Genomic DNA, 22,748 nt, shown 5'->3' with positions numbered 1-22,748 from the left:
GCAAGGTGATTATTTTTCTGTCTGCCTGTGAGGTATGGCTAGGCACACAGCACTGCCCACATTGTGAAATCTGGAGAGAAGGTATTTGATTTTGGAAAGATTCTTGTTTCTTCATGTATCCTGTCATACCATGTCTGTCTACTCTAGCTGCAGCCCCTGTGAAGGGGCTGTTCCAAAAGTTGTTTCTATTTCTTCCTCACAATGGGTCATAGTATATCGCTTCCTGCATCGTTATGTGCATTTCCTTTTTGTTCTCTCTTATGTGCTCTCATCTTCTTCTCTAATTAATTTTAATGTATCTCTACTCTTATTTTCTCCTTATCTGTAATATTCTTCTTTCCTCTTTTTCATCTCCTCCTCAATCCAGTTATCAGAGATGTAGTGAGGCTTTACTCAAGTCTGAGCTGTTTTGCTTTTAAAGGAATCATTTTATATAAATAATAGTTTATTATTATGAAATAGACTATATTGAACTTGTAGGCAAGAATTAATATTCTTTTATGATCAAATGTGTGTATTTCACAAAGTTTAAGTTACTCTGAATATGCAAATCTGATTACAAGTTAGGAAAAAGAGGCAAATGAATTTCACTGTGAACCAGGTGGTAAAATTTTGGACCAGCAGAGAACTGTCTTTCCTCACCTTAGATGTGTTTTTCTTGTGTGTTGCTGGTCCATTCTAACTGAAGTAAAACAAGTTGTCTTCAACAAATGCATCTTAAATTCTTAAGTAACAGCAACAGATCAGCTTGTTATACTCAAAACCATGTGAGACTGTGCTTTCCTGGATTAGTATTTCTTCTCACTTTTATCCCTAAGCTTTGGGTTTTTGGTGAATGTTGCAATTCTATGGTATCAGTCATGCTTATTAAGAGCTTGCAGATTTAACCAGAGATTAAGTTGAGGAGTGCTAGCTTGTCTCTTGCTATGTCTTGACTAAGAGTTTACTGTCTGGCCTGAGAGAACCTGCTTCTCCCTTCATAAAGGAATAGTAACATTTAGCAGTAGTACTCAGTGACTGGCAGCTGGGCAGTAGGAGTTTTTTTCCAGCACTGAATCTAGATGCTCTTTCCTGGCTACTGGAGGCAAATGTGGTTTAACTTGGGTGTAGCCAGGCTATTGCTTCCATATCAAGCTCTTTACTGGAGTCTAAAGACTTGTTTGCCTTATTAGTGTAGCCCTGCAGCTTGTTTCCAGCTTGCTAAATGTGGGACACTAAGATAAGAGATTCAGGAAAATCTGTAGTCTTATTCTGTTGTAATAAAAATGTAATAATAATAATAATAATAATAGTAGTAGTGCCAACAAAAGAGTAGGAGACAGGCTAGTGCTGGAGGGAAGGTGCAAGTCCCTTTAGTCTCACATCTGGTATGTCTCTGTAGATGCACTTACACAAAGAGACAGGTGCCCTGCAGATGCTGGGAGGCATGAGCTACACGTACGGGATCTCTGGATGCTCAAGTTGACTTTGGTTCATGGAGAGAGCTGACTTACTTGTACTGCAGTTTTATTCATTGGTTGAATCTAGTCACATTACTACATTGAACTATTTTTTTTTATAGACCTAGTAAATTATCTCTGTTTTAGGGCTGGGGAGTGGTGCTTAAAGGAACCCTGAGTGTTAGGATATTGGCCTTGCAGCTGAAGTTCATTTCTCTGAATACTGAAGTAGTGTTCATGTGACTGAGACACTCAGGAATTTCTTATATGGCATCTCTTAATGTAGTTACTCTATTTCCAGTCATGAAAACAAGTTCCAGAAACAAACCCAGTTCAAAAGGAATTGCAGCTTACGGTGCAGTTTGAACTGCAGGTAGTCAGATGACAGGCTTCCACCAAACATTTTTCAGTGAATATTGAGATTACTTGCTGTATTAGACTTCATTCTCTCAATGGATAGAGAAGTTCTGCTTGTATCTTAGACTTCCTTCATACCTTTGGCTTTAAAAACAGACCTGTTGTCTCACTTGTGCCCATGAACTAGGCCATTTGCTTACAAAGCCATGACAGTAGTTTAGAGTTTTTGGGTATATAGGATAGCTTCAGATGAGAGGTGGGTTGAAGGAGGAAGGAAATTCTTTGTGAAAGTACATGGTACCTGCCACTAAGGCCTCCCCCTGCCCAAGTCCCCATTCCATATGACTGTTAAAGTAAGGATAGAATGTGTGCGACAATCAAGTATGTAGCTGAAAAAGGAGAGATGCTCCAAGTTGTGGTGTTGCAACCAGGTGCCCTCAAACTCAACCCTAACTGCTTTCAAATAATACTTGCTTCTGAAAGAAATCTTTTAATATCACAATAGTATTTACAGTCTCTACCTCCAACCACAGACTGAGTTCAGGAGGGGAGAAATCTTGTCAGTCTTTGTTTACTTTTATCTGGAATGCAGTGACAGTTCGTAAAATTAAGTAAAGTGACTGGAATTAAGTCAGTAATGGAGAACCAATCCTTATTTATCTTTGATCATACTCTGAAGCAGTCCCAAGTACTACAACAGCCTTCTGCTATTTGTTTAGGGCTGTTAAAAATGCAGGAAATGGGGACAGGGGGAGATGCTTATGTTTTTTACTAGTTTTGTTACTTGAGAGTTGTGTACATTTTTTGTTTATTAGTAGTATTGTTTGTATGTGGGATCTAGCAAATACATCTGTTTGAGTTGGCTCCAATTAGAACGTGAGGAAATGGATGGAGTATAAAGAAATGAGACCACACTGAGCGGTGTAAGTGATTTTGGTGCCCTAGGTAGTGTAGCTGTTGACCAGGCTTCATTGTATGTGTCATGATAAAGCAATGTTGGACAAAGTTTTTCCTGATGTAAGAAAAGGTGTGAAGGTTCTTCCTTGAAAGCATAGCTAGTATGTGGTAGAGCCTACTGCTGCTTATCAATTAGCAGCTGAAGTCAACATACTGATGCAGCCAGCAGCAGCAGTGTTAGAAGGTAACTTTTGTTGGAAGCAAAACCAAGTAGCTGCCTTGGTTAGTTGGAAGAGAGTCAATTAATAAGTAGAGTCAGAAAAAGAATATTGTTTTCCTCTGCAGTCAGCCTGGGAAGGGATGAAGAGAAGCTTCCTTCCCTGAACAACCTCCTAGGGAAAAAAAAACAAAACAAAAACAACAACAACAAAACAAACAAAAAAACCACACAGATTGTTTGCTATTCTCTGGGGGAAAAATGTTTATCCCCCTATAATATAGAGAGATAAATGTCTGAAATACATATACTTTCTCTTTCCTCAGTGACATGGTTCAACTGGCAAGTTAAATGGCCTTTACAGAAGCACTCTGCATAGATGTGATCAGGATGAATCTTTGTGGGTGGGTTTGTTGTGTTGAGAGAAGGATATTGAAATAATAAGCATACAAGATGGAACAAGTCTACTCGAGATGGTCAGTTGTTTTGGAGAACAAATTGACAAGGCTTATTCAAACTGTGTGTGGAAGAATTTAGGGGAAAATAGTTTGAAGCTTGTTTGTGTTACAAATCTAAATGGCTGTGGGGTGGATACTAGCAAAAGTGCTAATTAAGGGAAGGCTTTTGGATGGGAGAGGAAGGTAAGAATTCTGCCCTTGAGCTGGCTGCTAGAAGTCTGAGAGATTGTTAGATGCTGAGACTTAGTTTTGGTAGAAGGGGATAGTCTTGAATGGGAAGTGGATCATTGTGTCTGTGTAAAAACTTACGTTACATTGAGCAGTGAGATTTTAGAGAGAATGCATGGAATCAGAAGAGAACACAGCCTTATGGCATCCTTAGATAATTGTGTGGTCGACTAGGATTTTTTTTCCCCTAAATAGACAATTGAAGGTGCAAGCAGAGAGAGAAAAGCAGCAGCCAACACTCATGCAAATGAACAGAAGGAGAGAGACAGCTGTTTTTTGAGGAGATGCAGTAATTCAAGGAGAAAGAGGATTAACAACTGATACAGAGGTATTGGAAGACATTAAAAGTCTTGGTAAGATAACTTGAGTTTAATGTAAGAAGCAGAAGACAGTGAAAAAGTTGAAAATTAACTGAGGAGGACTTCCAGGTAACAAGGATAAGCAACTTTAAACTTGTAAAGATTACAGGATTATGGTATTTGTATATAGGACAAGACTGAAGCATTTTTGGGGATTGCTTCTAGTTGTGTGATTATTATCATTTTATTTTATTTGAGAGTTTGGGCAGGGGATGTTTTTTTGAGCACCCGAGTAAGGTATTTTTTGCATGTCTTTGAGATTGCCAATTTCAAGCTAGAAGGCTTGGAATAAGGCAAAAATCTCCATTCCCAATTGCAAGGGCAATTTTTGCCTTCCTCTGTGAATGTTGAGAACACAGTTACAATTATTTAGGAAGTTCATCTGTTAGGTTGCTTGTTCGCTGTAGACCTTAAGACATTAGACCTTTTAGACAGATTACCTGTGGAACATCAGTTGTGACTGGTCCCTTTGAGGAATGTGTTCTCAGACCTTGGATGGAATAAATGTCCTGTCAAGGAAATAAAGACTTCTGAAAAAAGCCATTTAATACAAGGCCTGGTACAACATCAAATGGCTAGAATAAGTCATAGGATTAAGTATTAGGAGGTTTCTGATGTTCTAGTGGTCTATTAGGAAGGAAGAGAATGGAGCAGAGGGGTTCCTAACTCAAGTACTGTATGAACAACATCATATAACATGTATACATTAGCAGCCCAGATTGATTTCGATTGCTCAAGGAATCTCTTCCAGCCAAGTGCTTACAGTGTGGGAAGAAACAGTCTGAAAGCAACTGAGCAATCCTGAATGCTGGTATGCTGGAGCTTGGAAAGGTAGGGGAAAAATAGTGTTTAGGTGTAAGAAATGATGGGCAGTTGAAAGACATCAGGTGGTGATTATTTTAGCTCTTTACCTGTGTGTAACCTGTTGCTGTCTGCTGCGCACTGCTAGCTTCCAGAGGAAATATTTGCTTCATGTTCTCTCACTATCTTGGTGGAGTTGTGATAGTCTCTGCAGTTCTGCTCAGTAAGTTTATAGGGGGTCCTTTCTCACAGCATCAGCACCTGCTCTCTGTGAGCATTAACAAGGTGTGACTTTGGTAGTTTTGAATTTCATTTTTGCCTGTAGTGGTCTGAGTAGTGGCAATGAAACTAGGAGGATAGAGAAGAGTAGCAGATGCTGTTCCTACTTTGGGAGAGCTTAGCAGCCTTCAAGTACTTCAGGTCTTTGCAGATTGTGGAGAGAATCAAATTGTGTGTTTTCACCCACCATGAGGTCTAAAAACTTCCTATGGCAGCTCCTAAACAAAAAGTAAGACTTGGGTAAAAAAAAAGTTTGCCTTTCTTCTGTGTTCAACTGTAGAAGTTTGTGTGGTTTTTGGTTTTTGTTCGTTTTGCCCTTTTTAATTTTAAGTGTAGTTAGAGGTGATTTGTATAAAAACTCAGCATACATTTGGGCCAGTGAAGTTCTTCTCCACTTTATTACCTGTTGGTATGCTTCATATAAGTGCTGTAGGTCTATATGTATTAGAAAGTTCCTCAAGGTTCTCCAAATGCAAATGTGAGACTGAGTTTTTTAAAGGGAGAATTTGTATTTTTAAGATTTATGGAAACTAAACAGGATTGTGAATGCTGTGCATGAGGCCAACTCTTATTTCAGGTTTCTCACTCATGTCATACCTTGGTTAATTAGTACATCTGTCTTTTAATTAGACAAGCAATCATGTGGTCTTTCTGCAGTCATGAAGACTGGAAGAATCAGATATTTTTACCCTACCTAAATTCTTAGCATAAATGAATTCATCATGCATGCACAACTGGACTCTTTCAAATGTTCTGTTAAATCTGCTACTTGATGCAATTCTTTTGACTTAAGATTTGCATCTTATTTTCAGGAGTTTATGCTGTGAGTTAGTGCCTCAAGCTTGCCTAGTAGTAAGGACTGGATTTCTCTAGGTGTTCAAGCTGTCCTACCAGTTTCACCTGTCAAGTATAAGGAAAATTCAGAGAAAGGATGTTCAAGCAGCTGACTGAACTAGTTTCTTCCTTTTAATTACATACGTTGTTTAACATTATTAGGTTTTTCTAATCAAAACCAACTAAAAATTCAGCAGAAATTGAGTTCATTTTTAGCCTGTGCCAGACCACACTTGCTGAATGTATCTGAATGTTTTGGAGTTTTATGCACCATGTGAACAGACTGATAGAATTAAGTAAATGGTAGCTTACTTTCAAGTAAACTTTACTAGATTTTTTTTAATAGTTGGATTGTCAAGGAGTGCTCTTGGCCTACATGTCCTGTTGCTGTAAGGCAAAATCAAATCAGAAACTAAATGACCAGTTTTCATTGGGAAAAATTCAACCATGGAAGACCTTTTTAATAGTGTAAATAAGCAAACAAAATGTTATTACATCACAGGAGCTGTCCCATTGAATAGACTTTACAGCTATCGTGTAAGTTCTTCATGTCTAGGAAAGCCCGAAGAACATGTCCTTGGGAGGAGTTTAGTGAAGCACAGTGAGCAGCAGTGCTGCAGCAGACTGTCCTGGGGTCTGGATTCAGTGGGGTTAATTTTCTTTGCAGTACCCATACAGCACTGCATTTTAGACTGGTGACCAAAACAGTGCTGGTAAGACAGCAGTGTGTTAGCTATTGCTGAACCATGCTTGCACAGGAGCAAGGCCTTCCCTGTTTCTCTCTTCTCCTAGCAAGAAGGCTGAGAAGGGGGGACATCTGATCCCAACTGATCAAAGGTGTTCCATGCCATATAGCATCAACCCCTGCAACAAAATGGAGGGGAGTTTTTCCAAAGTTGCTATTGCTTAGGGACTTGCTGAGCATCAGTCTGCTGGTGGTGAATTATTCTTTCTGCATCACTAGGAAATTTTTTTCCTTTATTTTTTTCCTTCACTTATTAAATTGTCTTTATCTCAATTTACGAGTTTTCTTGCTTCTGTCCTTCCAATTCTCTTTCTCATTCCTGTGAGGGGGGAGTGATCAAGCAGCTGGGTGGTGCTCATCTACTTGCTGGTGTTAACCACCATGCAGGCTAAACTCAGTGTTGGATAAATTCAAAGTAGAGAGTGTTGAGAGGAGAACTTAATCTACTTCAATTTTATTGACACACAGTCTTATATTGCAAAGTCAAGCGATATTGAAAACTCGCTATTATAAAATCAATGACCTATGATCTGGAATGCCTCAAGCAGAACTGATCACTGCTTTTTAAGACTGTTCCTCCAGAAAGGAGATCTTAGTGATTTCTTACCCTAAGAGTTGGAAAATCTGTAGAAAACAATGAATGATAGAAGAAACTATTATTTTGAGTGTATTTTCTTTATCTCATGATGTGCTAGGCAGGCAGTCAATGAAATGGAATGCAAGTCACAAATCTGAAAATAATTGGAAGAGATATTGTAATCCCATGTCTAGTAAGTTATACTTAAATGTATGGCTTCTTGTGTTGCTTAAGTAAACTAACCAACCAAAGCTTTATTACCTGTAGAGAATGTGCATACTACCTGGATATTTATTTTTAGAATCAGTTGCAGCAGCTTGGAGAGGGGTGTGAATTCTAGCTCTTGTGCTGTAGTTTCTTGCCCCTCTCCCTTCAAAGCATTTGGAGTGTGATATCTGAGACAGGTTACTATGCAAGTGGACTCTGGGTCTGACCCATTAGAAAGATTTTTTTACACTATTGTCTAACTTAAATTTCTAGTATGTTTGAATTTTGGTTTGAAGACCAGCCAGCTGACTTTTTTGTCACCCTAACTAAAACGTTAAGATGGTGATCCCACTGCCTACTGTCATCTTACAAATGATCCACATTTGACACAATTTGAGCTGTCCCTCAAAAGCTTGAAAAAAATTGTAGTGTGGAGGCTGCTATTGACTAGGCAACTTTGATCCAATATGGTTTAGTGATGCCACTCTTGAGCAGATCTTGACATAAATTGGTCCATTCTACAGATGAGTACTCCTTTATTGTGTTGGAGTTGCAAGTGGATGCTGGTAACCCATGCCTTTGCAAGTTAAATGGGATGCATTTTTGGAGTTGTAAAATGGGTAAATTCAGTTCAGATTTCCTTGGAAAGAAGATTCAATTCAATTGAGCTGTCTCCTATTTGTCTTAACTAATATGCTCCATTACGACATATATTCCTAAATGCTACTTTCTCCTTGAAGTTGTTCAAAGCTTAATGAAATCCCGAACAGTTGTATCTGAAGGCCAAGTTCTTCATTTTATAGAGGTTGGGGTGTTCATTATCATCTTATGTCCTCTTTGCAACAGAAGGGTTAATTTTATCTGTTAGTGCTGTAAAAGTGACTGACTACTTTGGTTAAACATGTGTCCTTCATACTTAGATGAAAAACTAAATATGGATTTCATGTTTAGATTGTTACAAGAAAACCTAATGTATCAGGAGGCAAAACTTCAGCAAAATGATAGCTTAGTTCATTTATCTCCCAACATATGGAATTTTGTGAGCATATTGCTGGCATTTTTTGGTCATAAAGACACCAGGGGGAAAAAAGTGGGATCTTTCAAGGTGTATGTGTTAAGTGAATCAGTACTTTGAAGTGATATTTCAAAATCCATACTGCTTGGAATATTCTTGCTGTTGTACCCAGTACTCTGTTCAGAATTTTTTCTGAAACTCTAAGGTATGTTATACATACCTTATATGCCTACATGCGTAACACTTGGCTGAAGTGAGCTAGGCTGAAGAAAAAACTAAACCAGCCAACTAGATTTTAGAAGTGTAATACTAGATATTCAGAGCTGTCCAGCCTCTTAACTTTCAGAGAATACCTTAACATTGATTTTTTAAGTGCTTCTCAGTCTCTTTGTTGCTGTAAGATATTGGAAACTGCACTGGTGTAAGGAAGCATTTTTAACTTGCTGAGAGTATGCCAGTTTCTGCTCTGATGTTAGAACAGTGATGTAAGAGTTATTTAAGGATGTAGCCCTAAATTTCTTACAGATTTGGGAATGACCTGATTTATAGAAATAAATTATTTATTATGTATTGCTTAAATGCTTGTGGCTGCAGTACTAAGTATGTATCAATAATGTTATGAATACTTACTGTCCACAGAAATAATTTACATGAGTAAAAAAATGAGTTCTATAAATCTCTTTAATCTATCTAATCTTTCATTCTTTTCCTTGGGACTTCACATTTGCAAAGCCAAGCATGTGTTTTGGTGTCATTCTGAATCACTGCTTTCCCAGCTTAAGATGCACAATTACTTTCTCTGGTATATTATTAAGACAAGCACTGAAGACATCTCTGTTGGCAGCTTCTGCATTGTATAGCCCATACTCTTTCATGCTCTTCACTTTTGAAAATTGTTGAATTACAAACCTAAACTTTTTCTGATCTACAAATCTTAGGACCCTTAGCAAGTAGAATTTGTAATCAGATTCCCTTATCAGTAGCATTAATTTCTAGGTGGTAACTGTTGTGAAACATTTAGATTCACTTAGTAACAAAACAGAGGAATCAAAAGATAATGGATGGACATGGACAAAATGAGTTTGAAATAATATTCACGGAATCATAGAATGGTTTGTGTGGGACCTGAAAAATTATCTAATTCCAAACCCCCTGCTGTGGGCAGGGCCACTTCCCACTTGATCAGATTGCTCAGAGTCGCATCCAACCTGTCCTTGAACACTTCCAGGGAGGGGGCAGCCACAACTTCTTCGGACAATGTGTTTCAATGTCTCACCACTCTCATAGTGAAGAATTTCTTCCTAATGTCTACCCTAAATCTACCCTTTTCCAACTTAAAGCCATTACTCCTCGTCCTATCACTACAAGCCCTTGTAAAAAGTCCCTCCCCAGCTTTCCTGTCATCTCTTCAGGTACTGGAAGGCTGCTCTAAGGTCTTGCCAGAGCCTTCTTTTCTCCAGGCTGAACAAGCCCAATTCTCTCAGCCTGTTTGCATAGGGGTGGTCCTCCAGCCCTTTAATCATCTTTGTAGCCTTTCTTTAGACTCTCTTCAAGAGCTCCATGTCCTCCTTGTGTTGGGGGCTCCAGAGCTGGACATAGTACTCCAGGTGGGGTCTCACAAGAGCTGAGTAAAGGGGCAGAATCACCTCCCTTGACCTGCCAGCCATGCTTCTTTTGATGCAGCCCAGGACATGGTTGGCCTTTTGGGGTGCAAGCATGCATTTGCTGTTCATGTTGAGCTTCTCATCAACCAAGACCCCTAAGTATTTTCCTTGGGGTTGTTTTCAATCCATTATCCACCCAGACTATAATTGTGCTTGGGATTGTCCTGACACAGGTGCAGGGCCTTTCACTTGGCCTTGTTGAACTTCATGAGGTTGTCATAGGCCCACCTCTTAAGCCTGTCAAGGTCCTCCCTGGGTGACCTCCCTCCCCTCCAGTGTGCTGACAACACCACGCAGCTTGGTGTCGTCAGCAGACTTGCTGAGGGTGCACTCAATTCCACTGTTCCTGTTGCTGACAAAGATGTTGAACAGCTCTGTTCCCAGTACTGACTCTTGGGGAATGCCACTCATCTCTGGTCTCCATTTGGACATTGAGCTGTTGACCACTATTCTTTGAGTGCTACCAGCCAGCCAATTTCTTACCTGCTCGGTGGTCCATCCATCAAATCCTTATCTTTCTAATTTAGAGACCAGGATGTTGTGTGGGACAGTGTTAAACACTTTGCACGAGTCCATGTAGATGACATCAGTTCCACTCCCTTTGTCCTCCAACGCTGTGACCCCATTGTAAAAGGCCACCATATTTGTCAGGCAAGATTTGCCCTTGGTAAGGCCATGTTAGTTGCCGCCAATCACCTGCACATTCTCCATGTGCCTTAGCAGAGCCTTCAGGAGGATCTGCTCCATGATTTTGCTGAGCATTCTTTGTTTCAATAAAATGCAAAATTTGTTCAGTTTACTGGATTACAGTCATAATAGTGCATGTTTTGGAGTAGATCAGAAATTTTCTCATGGGGAACCAATTTTGTCAAAAAAAAGCTGATGTGATTCAGTTTAAATGCTCTGTGGGGATTTTGTCAAAACTCTTGATGGAATTGATAAGCCCACTTTGGTGCCTGCCTGCTGTGCTGGAGCTGGCTCCTGGCAAGCAGCCTGGTGGCTCAGCGGATCAAGGGGCTGCTTTGTGCTGGGGCTCCTGCTCCCTCCGCTCCCAGGGTGTGGGGCCACACGCCATCCCTCCAGCTGGGAGTGAGTAGGATGCTATTATGGAACTCCTGCTTCAGGGATTCTGTCTGTTAGCTGGGGAAAAAAAAAATTGTTTGCTTATTTGTTTGTTTTTTCTTAAGATTGAGTCGCTCTCCAAACCACTTTCTTGGAGTGAGATTTTTCTTTAACTTTGCCACGATTTGGGGAAGGAAAGGTTTTAGAGGAAATGCTTTGCAGGGTGACATTTCTGCTTTACAGCAGGTGCTGGTAAGTACTGAAGGAGGGGGCTGAAGGGCTGCATGAGCAGATGGTGATAGACCATACTGTACCAGTCTGGGAAAATGATTAATCAATACTACAGAGATTTATTCTAGTATTTTGTTCTTTTAATTTAGCCTTCTGTTTTTCTGCTCAAGAGTTCTGTAAGAGAATGTTCTAAATATGATGCTGATTCAGGATCCTGGTGATTTTTGAAAGCAATCCAAGCAGTTCCCTGTTTTTTAGCTGGATCTTGTTGCAAATGGCAGTGAAGAGAACAAATGTTCTATCCATGTTTCTAACAGCAAGTTGCATAAATATGGCTGGGATTTTAATGAAGGAAACTTGGGGAAGCAATACTGAGGAATAGTAAGTTATTGGTGAACAAGATACTTCATGCACATTTTTTTTGAGTCCTGTTGCATTGCTGTAGGCAACCTTAATTCTGATACTTCACAAGTTCTGAGAGCGTTCCTTTCTGACTTTATTGATCTCTTAAAAGGAAGTCTGTAACTTCATAGGCCTTGTTTTGAGCAAAATTAAAAAGAAAAATAAATTTAAAATAATCTGAAGTGGCATTGTTTACACCAGTGTAGTGCATTAATAGAGTTGGAACTTGATGGTTCCTGATGCAGATTTTGGCTTCATGGGATACTGGAGGATGTTCTTGCCCTTTATGGAGGAACAGTGCTGGAGGAAGAAAATGTCTTCCAGTGAACACAAGACTCCTTCCTTTTTTCATCTTCATCTTTCATGTTAGGCACTTTTCCACTGCTTGGCTCTTCCTCCTTGTCTTGTTCCATTCCCTCACCAAGATTTAGATTTTACTACCCTTGTTGCAAATGGCAGTGAAGAGAACAAATGTTCTATCCATGTTTCTAACAGCAAGTTGCATAAATATGGCTGGGATTTTAATGAAGGAAACTTGGGGAAGCAATACTGAGGAATAGTAAGTTATTGGTGAACAAGATATTTCATGCACATTTTTTTTGAGTCCTGTTGCATTGCTGTAGGCAACCTTAATTCTGATACTTCACAAGTTCTGAGAGCGTTCCTTTCTGACTTTATTGATCTCTTAAAAGGAAGTCTGTAACTTCATAGGCCTTGTTTTGAGCAAAATTAAAAAGAAAAATAAATTTAAAATAATCTGAAGTGGCATTGTTTACACCAGTGTAGTGCATTAATAGAGTTGGAACTTGATGGTTCCTGATGCAGATTTTGGCTTCATGGGATACTGGAGGATGTTCTTGCCCTTTATGGAGGAACAGTGCTGGAGGAAGAAAATGTCTTCCAGTGAACACAAGACTCCTTCCTTTTTTCATCTTCATCTTTCATGTTAGGCACTTTTCCACTGCTTGGCTCTTCCTCCTTGTCTTGTTCCATTCCCTCACCAAGTTAGATTTTACTACCCTGTTTTTTTTTTTTTATACTTACTGACTTGAAGTTTTCTGCCTAAGCTAGAACCTCTCCCCCCTCTATGCACAGTTCTAATGTCTCTCTTAGGCAGGCCCTTCCCCTTTGTGCTCCTTGTCCAAAATGAGCCATCTTTTTTTCTAGCTGCAGCATAAAATTTTCTGTTCAGAATGTGCCTCCCCAGCTGTTTCATCCAGTTCTCCTCTATGTGGTAGTTCATCATATCTTTGTTTCCTGCCCTCTGCCTCATTGAGCTCTTCAGTCTGTCTGTCCTCTGTCCTGCTTGGTTGCTTCCCACCAACTGATGGCAATGGCCTCTCCCAGGATACAGAAGCTTTCGCTGGTATCTTGTCTCTCCCATTTCTCCTCTTTCATGCCCAACCACTTCCCTGTCTCTCTTAATTCCCCTTTTTCCCCTGCAGTCAGTCAGCTTCTCAATATTTGACTGTCATCTTCCACTGTGAGTATCAGTGGTGAAGTAACAGAGGTTGCTGGAAGGGTAGACCTGAAACTTCTGTGGAGGTGCTACCTCAAGCCAATGGGAGCTGTGCTTAGAGGAGAAATAGCTGTGAGCCAAAGCACGCTTGTTTGTTTGTTTTGAAATAGCTTGTAATTGGACCTGATGTGTGTTGGAGGTTGAAATACACTTCTGCATTCCTCAGAGATTTTAGTCAAATTCTTGAAAATATTCACTCTGTTGTTGTAAATATGTGTTGGAGGTAGGGAGGACTTGTCACCTGACACTGAGGGGATGGACAGAGAGATCCTTGGCAGAATGATGATGGCACTAGATTGTAGTTACAATTAAAGCTTTATTTTCTTAATAGGATATTATGATTAGTGTAGCACAGAATTTATTATTAGAATGGCACAGGATTTCTACAAGCAGAATCAATATGGTACAATTTGCAAGTAGTATAACAGAAAATATATAGTACAACTTAGCTGATAACTTCTAATCACCTAAACCCTCTGCAGCTTGGGTCAAATATTTAATACATAGTTTGCTGTATCAATATAACAATCACAATCTAGACTGGAAATTCTTATAAAAGGGTACGAGTCACTCCTTCAATTCTGGGAGAAGGCAGAGGATGATGGAGGCATGTCCCTGGCCACAGCAGACCCTGCATCTCTGTCCTGGTTTGAGATCTCACTGTCCTGCAGCAGCTCCACTCCAGGTTCCCTCCCCCTTAGGACTGGTAACTGCTTGATCTTACAGACAGTGATCTGGGTGCTGGTTACATGTCCCTGTTCTGTAATGGGGCTGTCACCACCACCTGCTGGCCCCTAGCGCCTGTGACCTTCAAGAGCAAAAAGAAAAGAAGTAATCAGCCTGGTGCCTAGGAACCTTGAAGATGGTGGGGAGAGGAAGAAGAAATCTGTGTGGTTTGTCTACTTACTTCGTAGGACCTTCAGGGCCTAATGAGGGAAAGACAACAAATGTGTGACCCACTTGGTTACAGCAAATGGCTGCTTGCCTCATAGAATGGCATTGGTTATGCTCACCATGTTGCCGGGGGTCAGGAGCAGGGGTTACAGATTGCAGAGCAACTCTGTGAACAGCTGCTTTCAGTGTGAACAATTAGTTTAATAAAGACTTGAGCAACAGAGGGCTGAGCTTTACAATGGAAAGTTGTTGACAACATCGACAGTAGTATGTGTTCCCAGGCTCTCTCTTAATATCAGCAACAGGTATTAGTAACAGTAAAAGAGGTTTTTTGCTGGACAAATGACATATGAGTGAAAGCCACAGTTTTAGGTTTTAGGATGGGAAGTTGTTACTTAGACTAATAAGAAGGTGCATTAAGAAGTAATGGAATGTGCAAAACAAAGTCACTTAAGGATTAACATAAAGATGGTAGAGCAGTATGCCAGAGGATGTTTTTTACAAGGAACTAGTAGAAATTATCTTTTTTTAAATGTTTATATGTTGACCAGATAAAATGCACAAATATCCTGTAAGAAGCACTTTCATATTAGTGGGAGGAAGACTGTGAAGCAAAATATTTCTTTAATTTCTCTCTTCTGAGAGAGCATATGTTTGAGTTCTAGAAATGCAGTATATAGTGTAACCTCAAGTGGTGTTCACAGAGCTACCTGAAATAGACTGCTGCTTTTCACTATCATCCTTCAGTAGGACATAGGACTCCTAAATACCCATGGAAATTTAAGTGCAAGGAGCAAAAGCTAGGCTCCAGTCCAAAGCTGGTTGAAGCTGATTAAGACACCACTTTTGGCTACCAAGGGCTCTGGCTTAGGCCACTAGCAAGCAGGAATTGAGCCTGAGGTGTTCAGGCAGACTTTTTTGGTTAAAGTTAAGTCTGTGTTTTTTTCTTTTCATGTTTGGGGTGCTGTCTGTGATTACAGATGTCCCAGTGTTTATACCAACTTAAGTGTTACATGTTTTTATTATTTAATTCTAGAAATAGTAAGTGGGTGGTACTCAACACCTTATCTACACTTAAGCACCAGGTTATGTATTGTTCTGTTTTTATAGCTTGACACTATACACTGTTAAATCACAGGTACACCTGGAGATGATGTAAGATATGTCTACAGCTAGAATAGAGCAGAGGCAAGGAAAATATTTGTACTTTGTATAGTTTGCTTGTTTGCATGCTTATCTTCTATTTTAGAAATAGAAAATAAAATGTATACATTTTATCATAATGTGTTTTATTAGTGCAGTCCAAGTTAATTCTTTCATTTCAGTTTCACTTGGCATGTTGCCTCAATTTTACAGCTTGGTCTGAACTTCTTATACATGTATGTATTTATTAGCGATCTGTGTGCTGTCACTCCACTTTTTCAAGATTTAAATAGTTGAAAAGTCACTTACAGAGTTGGGTCAAAACTTCATTCCAAACATTAATAGAAATGTAGGGCTTATTATTTCTGAGCTAGATTGCTTGTACACGATTCACCAACAAAATTTTCCACGGTACAAAAAAGATTTTTAAAAACTCTTACCTGGCTTTCTCTAAAGCATTGTGAAAAGTGGGGTGTAGCATTTGAGAGTTTTAAGATGTTTGCATCAGTTTGGGGGGATAAGTTGGAACTTGTTTTAATTAATTTATTTTATATTTGACCTCTAGGTTCCAGCAAGATGTGGGGTAACAGTCCGAGACAGCTTAAAGAAAGCTCTGATGATGAGAGGTCTTATTCCAGAATGCTGTGCTGTTTACAGGATACAAGATGGGTATGGTTTGTGTGTGATGGTTTTTGCTCTTAGAATCTCTTCTTGGAATTACTCAGTATGGCCAGTTCTATCCACCATTGTGCAAGTCACTTTAAAAGTTCAGAATGGTATGATATTTTACACTAAAACAATTCGTGCCTTGAATATATGTCTTCTTCAGAAGAATGGCAAACTCCTAGAAAAAAGATTTAATCACTTCAAGAACAGGCATAATATAGAGTAATATGAGCTTATGGACTACTGGCAAAACTCTCATTAACAAAACTCAAGCTAGTGCTAGCCAAACAAGTATTAAATAGGTTTCATAACTTTTTTGTTTGTTTGTTTTATTTGACTTGGTATAGTGCATTCTTAATATAGAGTTCTGGGGGGAGGGAGGGAGAACTGAATTTCCAACCTTAACAAGTTTGTAGATTATCTTTAGTGCGTCAAAATTAGCCAACTCTTTGGAACTCTTGTGGAATGGGTACTTTCACAAGAACTTTAATCAGAAAGGTATTGGTCACCTTGGAACCAAGGAAAATGCCAATACTGTAGCTGATTGAAAAAAGTGCATTTTGGTCATGCAGTTTGTCCAGGGAAGGTGTTTTCTCCTTGGAATGTGCTGAGCTTAATGTCTTTTAAGTTTCCTGAAGTAAGAGACTGGGTAGCAAACTGCCATGGTGTGACTTATGTGATCCCACATCTTCTGCGGAAGACCTACAAGGACCTATGTGCTGGTGCTAATTAAAGCCTTATTTACACTTTAGAGAGAAGAAGCCAATTGGCTGGGACACGGACATTTCCTGGCTCACAGGAGAGGAGCTGCATGTGGAAGTCTTGGAGAATGTGCCACTCACAACACACAATTTTGTAAGTACTGTTTTTTAAGACATGTTGAGTAGAGTTAAATTATCTTTGTACTGTCAAATTCAAATTAACAACTTTGAATTCTGTTTTATATCTGTGGGATGTGGTGGGAGTTGCAAAAGAAATTTTTAATCACAGTAGCTTAAGTGAGTTAGATTCATAATTGAAATAAGTAATGTTAGAGTACTTGAGCACCCTTAAAACTTTCACATTTGGATGGAATATAACCTCTGAAATCTATAAGTGTAGAGGGGTTAAATCAGCACTGCAGTGCAGAGCTGTAATAATAATCTACTATTTTTGTATTGCTGTATCTATAAGATGTATTCTGGGCCTCCTTGCTGGCTCTACAGTAACAATTAACTAATGAACTAACTATTCCCATAGTGGTGCTGACATCATCAGTGATGCTAGTGCACAAATATGTTTTGACCTGATAAGACACCAAGTAAATGAAGCTGCTAAACAGAATCCATCTAAACAGTTCCAGCTACATACAAAATCCTGGAAATAATGTTTGTCACATTGAGAAGAAATACCTTTTATTAAAAAAAATAACTTAAAAATGTATTTGCAAGCTACTTAAACTAGCTAGTTTCAAAGAAGCTAGTTTGGGTATGGCTATTAGGTGAAAGGCTTATAATTTTCTTCATATCCTTCTAAAATTTTGATTATTACACATAATATTAAAATTAGAATGTAGCTGTATGCCAAGTATTGCTAAACTTTAAATTGAAACCAAACTATTTCCCTCCCTATTATATGGAAATAATATATGTTCACTCTTTGGCAATTGTAAATGTTTCTGAATGTCAATATTCCAAGTTGCAACTATGTATGTAACCATATATAGAAGCCATATATATATTTCCAGTCCTGTTATTGTTGGATATAAATGTCATTTGGTTCCTGGAAAAAAAATAAGAAGCTTATACAATGTTTCAGCAGCAGCTTTTGTTATTATAGGTTGTCTCCAATTAAATTCTGACTGTATGTCTCTAATGTGGTAATAGTGCAGTGTTTTGCTTCAGATTTGTTGCTGTTTTTCTTGCTGCTAATGAAGTGAAGCATTAATTCCAATGAACAGATTAATTACCATAAAAGAAAATTTTAATGCATGAAGACTGTTTCAAAAAGGAGACAATCTTTTGTGGAAACGTGTTTGATACGCAAAACTGTGCTTCCAGCATCAAGAAGGAGGCTTGTATTTGAGGGAGGTTAAAGCAAATAACCTGTCTGAGGCTTACAGATGGACTCCTTTTTATTTTTGACAATGTAGGTACGAAAAACATTCTTCACGTTAGCGTTCTGCGACTTTTGTCGAAAGCTGCTTTTCCAGGGATTCCGGTGCCAGACGTGTGGCTACAAATTCCACCAGCGCTGTAGTACAGAAGTGCCACTGATGTGTGTTAATTATGACCAACTTGAGTAAGTAATCACAACTACTTTTCCAGTTGAGCCTTTTATTAAGCTTACATCTCTCCGTGATTTCTTACGTTAAATCTGTAATTCAGGAATTCAGAGGGAAAAAATATAGGCATTCAGCTGTTCTTGTGAGACTGCATAATTCGTGTTCTCTCTGTTCTGCCTCAGACAACCAGTTCATATTTTTTTTTGTTGGACTATGAAATGCTTTCTTTGAAGCATGAATGGGGTGGTTGAGCACTTGACTGTATCAGACAGGCTTCTTGTTGTTCACAGTTGTTATTCTTAATCAAAACTGGTTCTTTATTACGTGATGACTAGGGCCCTTGAATGCTTAGATGTGGGTTTAGATGAGAGCTTAGTCTCTTCAACAGGAAAAAAATGTTGAGACACTAGTTTGGTACGGTGAAATTGCAGTTGGTTTTACAGTGAGTGAAAAGAAATCTATTAGTGATTTTGTTGCCTAAGTAAGGAACATAAGAGTGTCCCAAACAGTCGTGTGTTCTTGAATTTAATTATTGATCTATTTGCTGAAGTACTGTCAGTTAAGGATCTAGTGTAAGTTGGCTGTGTTCTGTATTGGTATCAATGGCTGTTAAGTCTTTTAAATAGACTTTCATGTAAGGAATAATTTAAAATGCTAGTTTTTACTTCACAAATAGGTTTAATTTCTGCTTATGTTGATATTTGTATCTGTTTCCTTGAGCATCTTGAAAGTTTGTGCTCAGGGCTTATGGATAGCATAGTTCTGTTGATTTGGTTTTTGGCATTGCATCAGTGCAGACACTAAAGTAAGTTCATATGCTCAACAGATATGTATAAATTGTGCATTCTTGGGAAACCAGATGTTTGCAATTTCAACTAAAAGATATATTTTTTTAAATGTCCACAAAGGTATGTTTAAGGCATGATCTTATGACCCTTTGCCAAGTAAATAATTTTTTTAACAAATCTTGAAGACTAATGTGCTAGTTGTAGTCTTTATTTTAAAATTTATAATGTGATCAGTGAGGGTTTTGGTTTTTGTTGATTTTTTTCAATCTTTGGGTGTTGTGCAAAACCCAGGAGCTTCAAAACACAAGTTAGGTTGTTTTTGTTTTGTTCTTGCCTCACAGTTTGCTGTTTGTCTCCAAGTTCTTTGAACATCACCCCATACCGCAGGAGGAGGCCTCCTTAGGAGAGACCACCCCAGCATCTGGATCGTACCCCTCAGTGCCCCCCTCAGATTCTGTTGGGTATGACCTTATTCCTGCTGTTTATTAACATAACATTTCAGTGCTGTATGCTTAGAAACACTCAAAATACTGATTTGCAACTCTCTACATTTTTTGTAATCTGGCTTGTCTTGCGAATATATTCACCAGTACTTTAAAGAAGTGAATATTTTAATTCACGTTAATTATATAAATTAGTACTGAACCTAAATGAAACATGTACATAAGTGTCTGTAGAATTGGGGTTTTACCTATTAAACTGATTTCTTCTGCATGGTAGCTTAGACCTGGTCTAAACTGGAAAGATTTTATAATTAAAATTAGCAGGACCCAAAACTATATAGTTACAAACTCTTTTAGTTTGGTTTACGAAACTACAGTTTATTTTCCTTGAAGTGACCCACCTCTGTTCCAGAATAAGTCACACCACTATGAGATGGGTGTGAACAGATGCCAATCCCCAGTTCACAATACTGCTTTAGTGGCTTTTCCACATATGTATTGCTTTAGTAACCTCCTGGCTAGCTCTTTTACTTCTGTTTAGATGTTGTGATATATCACCAGTATCTGTTTGCTACAGATCCAGGTTTTGTAAAATAAGACTTCTAAAACTGACCACAGCCTCCATCCTTTGTATTTTCAACAAAGATTCTGGACCCTCTCTTTGTTGGAGAGATAAGTGATCATATTTAGATTTTGTTCCCAGTAGCTGAGAGATTACTGACACCAGCCAGCACTAGACAGTTCAACAAAACTCAAGGAAAGAGTAACTGAAGGATGTGTATCGACGTCAAGAAACCTGATGCAGGTTTATTAAGAACACCAAATATGGAAGCCTTCAGAAAAACATTCCTAGGACATGTGTGCTACATGGAGACAAACTGAATTTGGCAGAGAGTCTCTCTTGGAATAGTGAGCTTTGTGCCCAAACTAAAGCAGAAACACAACTGGAAGCTACAGAGGCACCTATGGACTCTTAACTAGAAGCGAAATTCTCTGGACAGTCAAGACTGTTTTATGAAAGATTAATATGATGCCTCCCAGGAAAACAGATGATAGTCTTGCAGAGGGAACCTAATTTGGTAAGTTCACAGAGATCTGATGTACTAATTTGTGCAGCTTCAAGTCAATTTGGAAGTGTCTCTTCCAGCTAGTGGATGTTACCTTTATATTCTGTGGATATTGTTAGTGCAGCTAATTGTGGATAAGGCTGTTTCTGTGGTTCTCCAAGCTAATCAGGCTCTGCCTTTCCCATGGTACAGCTGAAATTATAACCAGGCTAGAACTGTTAATCTGTGAAGAAGCTTGTTTATACCAACTGTGCTAAATGCTTGTGAATGCCAAAGGCACTATATAGCCCCAATCCTAATACTGGTATATGCTAAATTTTCCTACTTTTCAGTTGCTTCTGCCTCACATTTGTGCTTTCTTACTGGTTTATGAGGATACAACAGGATGGATTATCTTAATTGGTACCTGCACTACTTCAGACAGTCTTAGTTTTGTGAAGTAAAAACTGAAGGGAAGAACTGAGGCTGAAGCTGATTAATGCTTTAATGTTTTTAACTTCACATGTATAAAAATGTTAATATTTAAATATACTTGCCAGCTGAAGTTAAGAAACTTTTCCTAAGTAAAACAGTAAAAAAAAAAAAAAAAACTGTAACTATATAGCCCCAATCCTAATACTGGTATATGCTAAATTTTCCTACTTTTCAGTTGCTTCTGCCTCACATTTGTGCTTTCTTACTGGTTTATGAGGATACAACAGGATGGATTATCTTAATTGGTACCTGCACTACTTCAGACAGTCTTAGTTTTGTGAAGTAAAAACTGAAGGGAAGAACTGAGGCTGAAGCTGATTAATGCTTTAATGTTTTTAACTTCACATGTATAAAAATGTTAATATTTAAATATACTTGCCAGCTGAAGTTAAGAAACTTTTCCTAAGTAAAACAGTAAAAAAAAAAAAAAAAAATCTGTAAATGTTTATGGTGGTAAGACCTGTAGAAGATTTATGGCTTTCTACTTTTAATTTTGGTTTTTACTTAAAAAAAAATAAAATTAAAGTCAGCCTTTTCTATAAAAAAATATGCTTACCCACAGTTTTGTTAAAGGGCACTGCTACAATAGGGGACAACAGTTCAGCTGTTGAATAAAAGAAAATTATCTGATATTTGATGTTATCTTTTCTGGGAAGAGAGTAAGGGATTGAAACTTGAGATTTGGGCAATAAGATTGAAAATACGAGGAACTAGCACATTAACCCTTATTAGTTTAATAATTGCTCTTTTGATTTCTCTGTCCTCCTAGCATCTTGCATGGCACAGCCCAGAGAGGAAGGGATGTTACTAATCATTTGGTAAACCTGAGGAAAGAGAAGGCAAACATTCATCTTCATCTTTAGCCTTGTGAAGGGATTCCAGCAGCAAGCAAAGTGCCCAAAGAAAGGAAGAGTTTGTGTTGCAAGACAAGCTCAAGAGCAAAGGCCTGTGTGACATGCTGAGAAATTGTCAAGAAAGGGATCAAATGGAGAAGTTGGAAAGAGACATGAAGGAAAAGACCTTTGGACATCATTATATAAAAGCTACAACATGCTGGAGAACTTTGTTTCACTTAGCTCATGTGTAACATCCTGCAGCAATCCAGTCCTGTAGCCTTTTATTCTTCCACCTGTAAGCCATAGGCAGTCCCTCTAGGCATTGCAGCCCAAAATAAGGGAGCACTGATAGTCCCACCTGCACATTTCTGAACCCCTTATAAAAATATGTCACACCACGTTAGGTTATTTGTTCCATTTCAGTTCTTTCGGTTTGCCCTATCCCATTGTGCCAAAGCTGTCATTTTAGTTATAATCTGCACTTAACTGGAAATAATTTTTTAAAGTGTAGGTCTCCCTAATAATAGCCATTTGTAATAAAATTGAAGTACACAAACTGTATATAATACATTGTATTCATTTCATTCATTGCACTATTGTAAAGTTTCTTCTGTATCTTTGCTCGTAAAATATGAGCACAGAATTTCTGTGAACCCGATTCCCTGGATCTAACAGATAACATGACAAGGGGAGAGGTGAACTATTAAAAATATTCCAAAGTTGTCTTTTCCAACTTCGATCTGTTCCCTCAGATGTTGTGCTGTTGGGCAAACTCATGAGACAGATATTATGGCAGGGTCAGTAACCTGTGGAGTGGGTGGCAAGGGGGCACACAGGCAGACTTGGAGTAGCACAGGGGCAGGTTGGACTCCTAGAAACTGAA

At 38.7% G+C, this 22,748-nt stretch overlaps 1 protein-coding gene across 2 annotated transcripts in view; it reads left to right on the top strand.

The window, feature by feature from the left end:
• Positions 1-22,748, top strand: part of BRAF (B-Raf proto-oncogene, serine/threonine kinase) — a 63,696-nt gene that overhangs the window by 11,629 nt on the left and 29,319 nt on the right. For both annotated transcript variants that reach the window (XM_010005827.1, XM_010005825.1), the window contains exons 3-6: positions 15,894-15,997; positions 16,747-16,849; positions 18,126-18,274; positions 19,387-19,506. In XM_010005827.1, coding sequence (XP_010004129.1) covers positions 15,894-15,997; positions 16,747-16,849; positions 18,126-18,274; positions 19,387-19,506 — 476 coding nt within the window. The remainder of the gene's footprint in view (positions 1-15,893; positions 15,998-16,746; positions 16,850-18,125; positions 18,275-19,386; positions 19,507-22,748) is intronic.

Source organism: Chaetura pelagica, unplaced genomic scaffold, assembly GCF_000747805.2.
Source record: "Chaetura pelagica isolate M959 unplaced genomic scaffold, ChaPel_1.0 scaffold79, whole genome shotgun sequence".
In the NCBI taxonomy this organism is placed as follows: domain Eukaryota; kingdom Metazoa; phylum Chordata; class Aves; order Apodiformes; family Apodidae; genus Chaetura; species Chaetura pelagica.
Note: the sequence above shows the minus strand (reverse complement) of the source record. Positions and strands in the feature narration are given on the sequence as shown.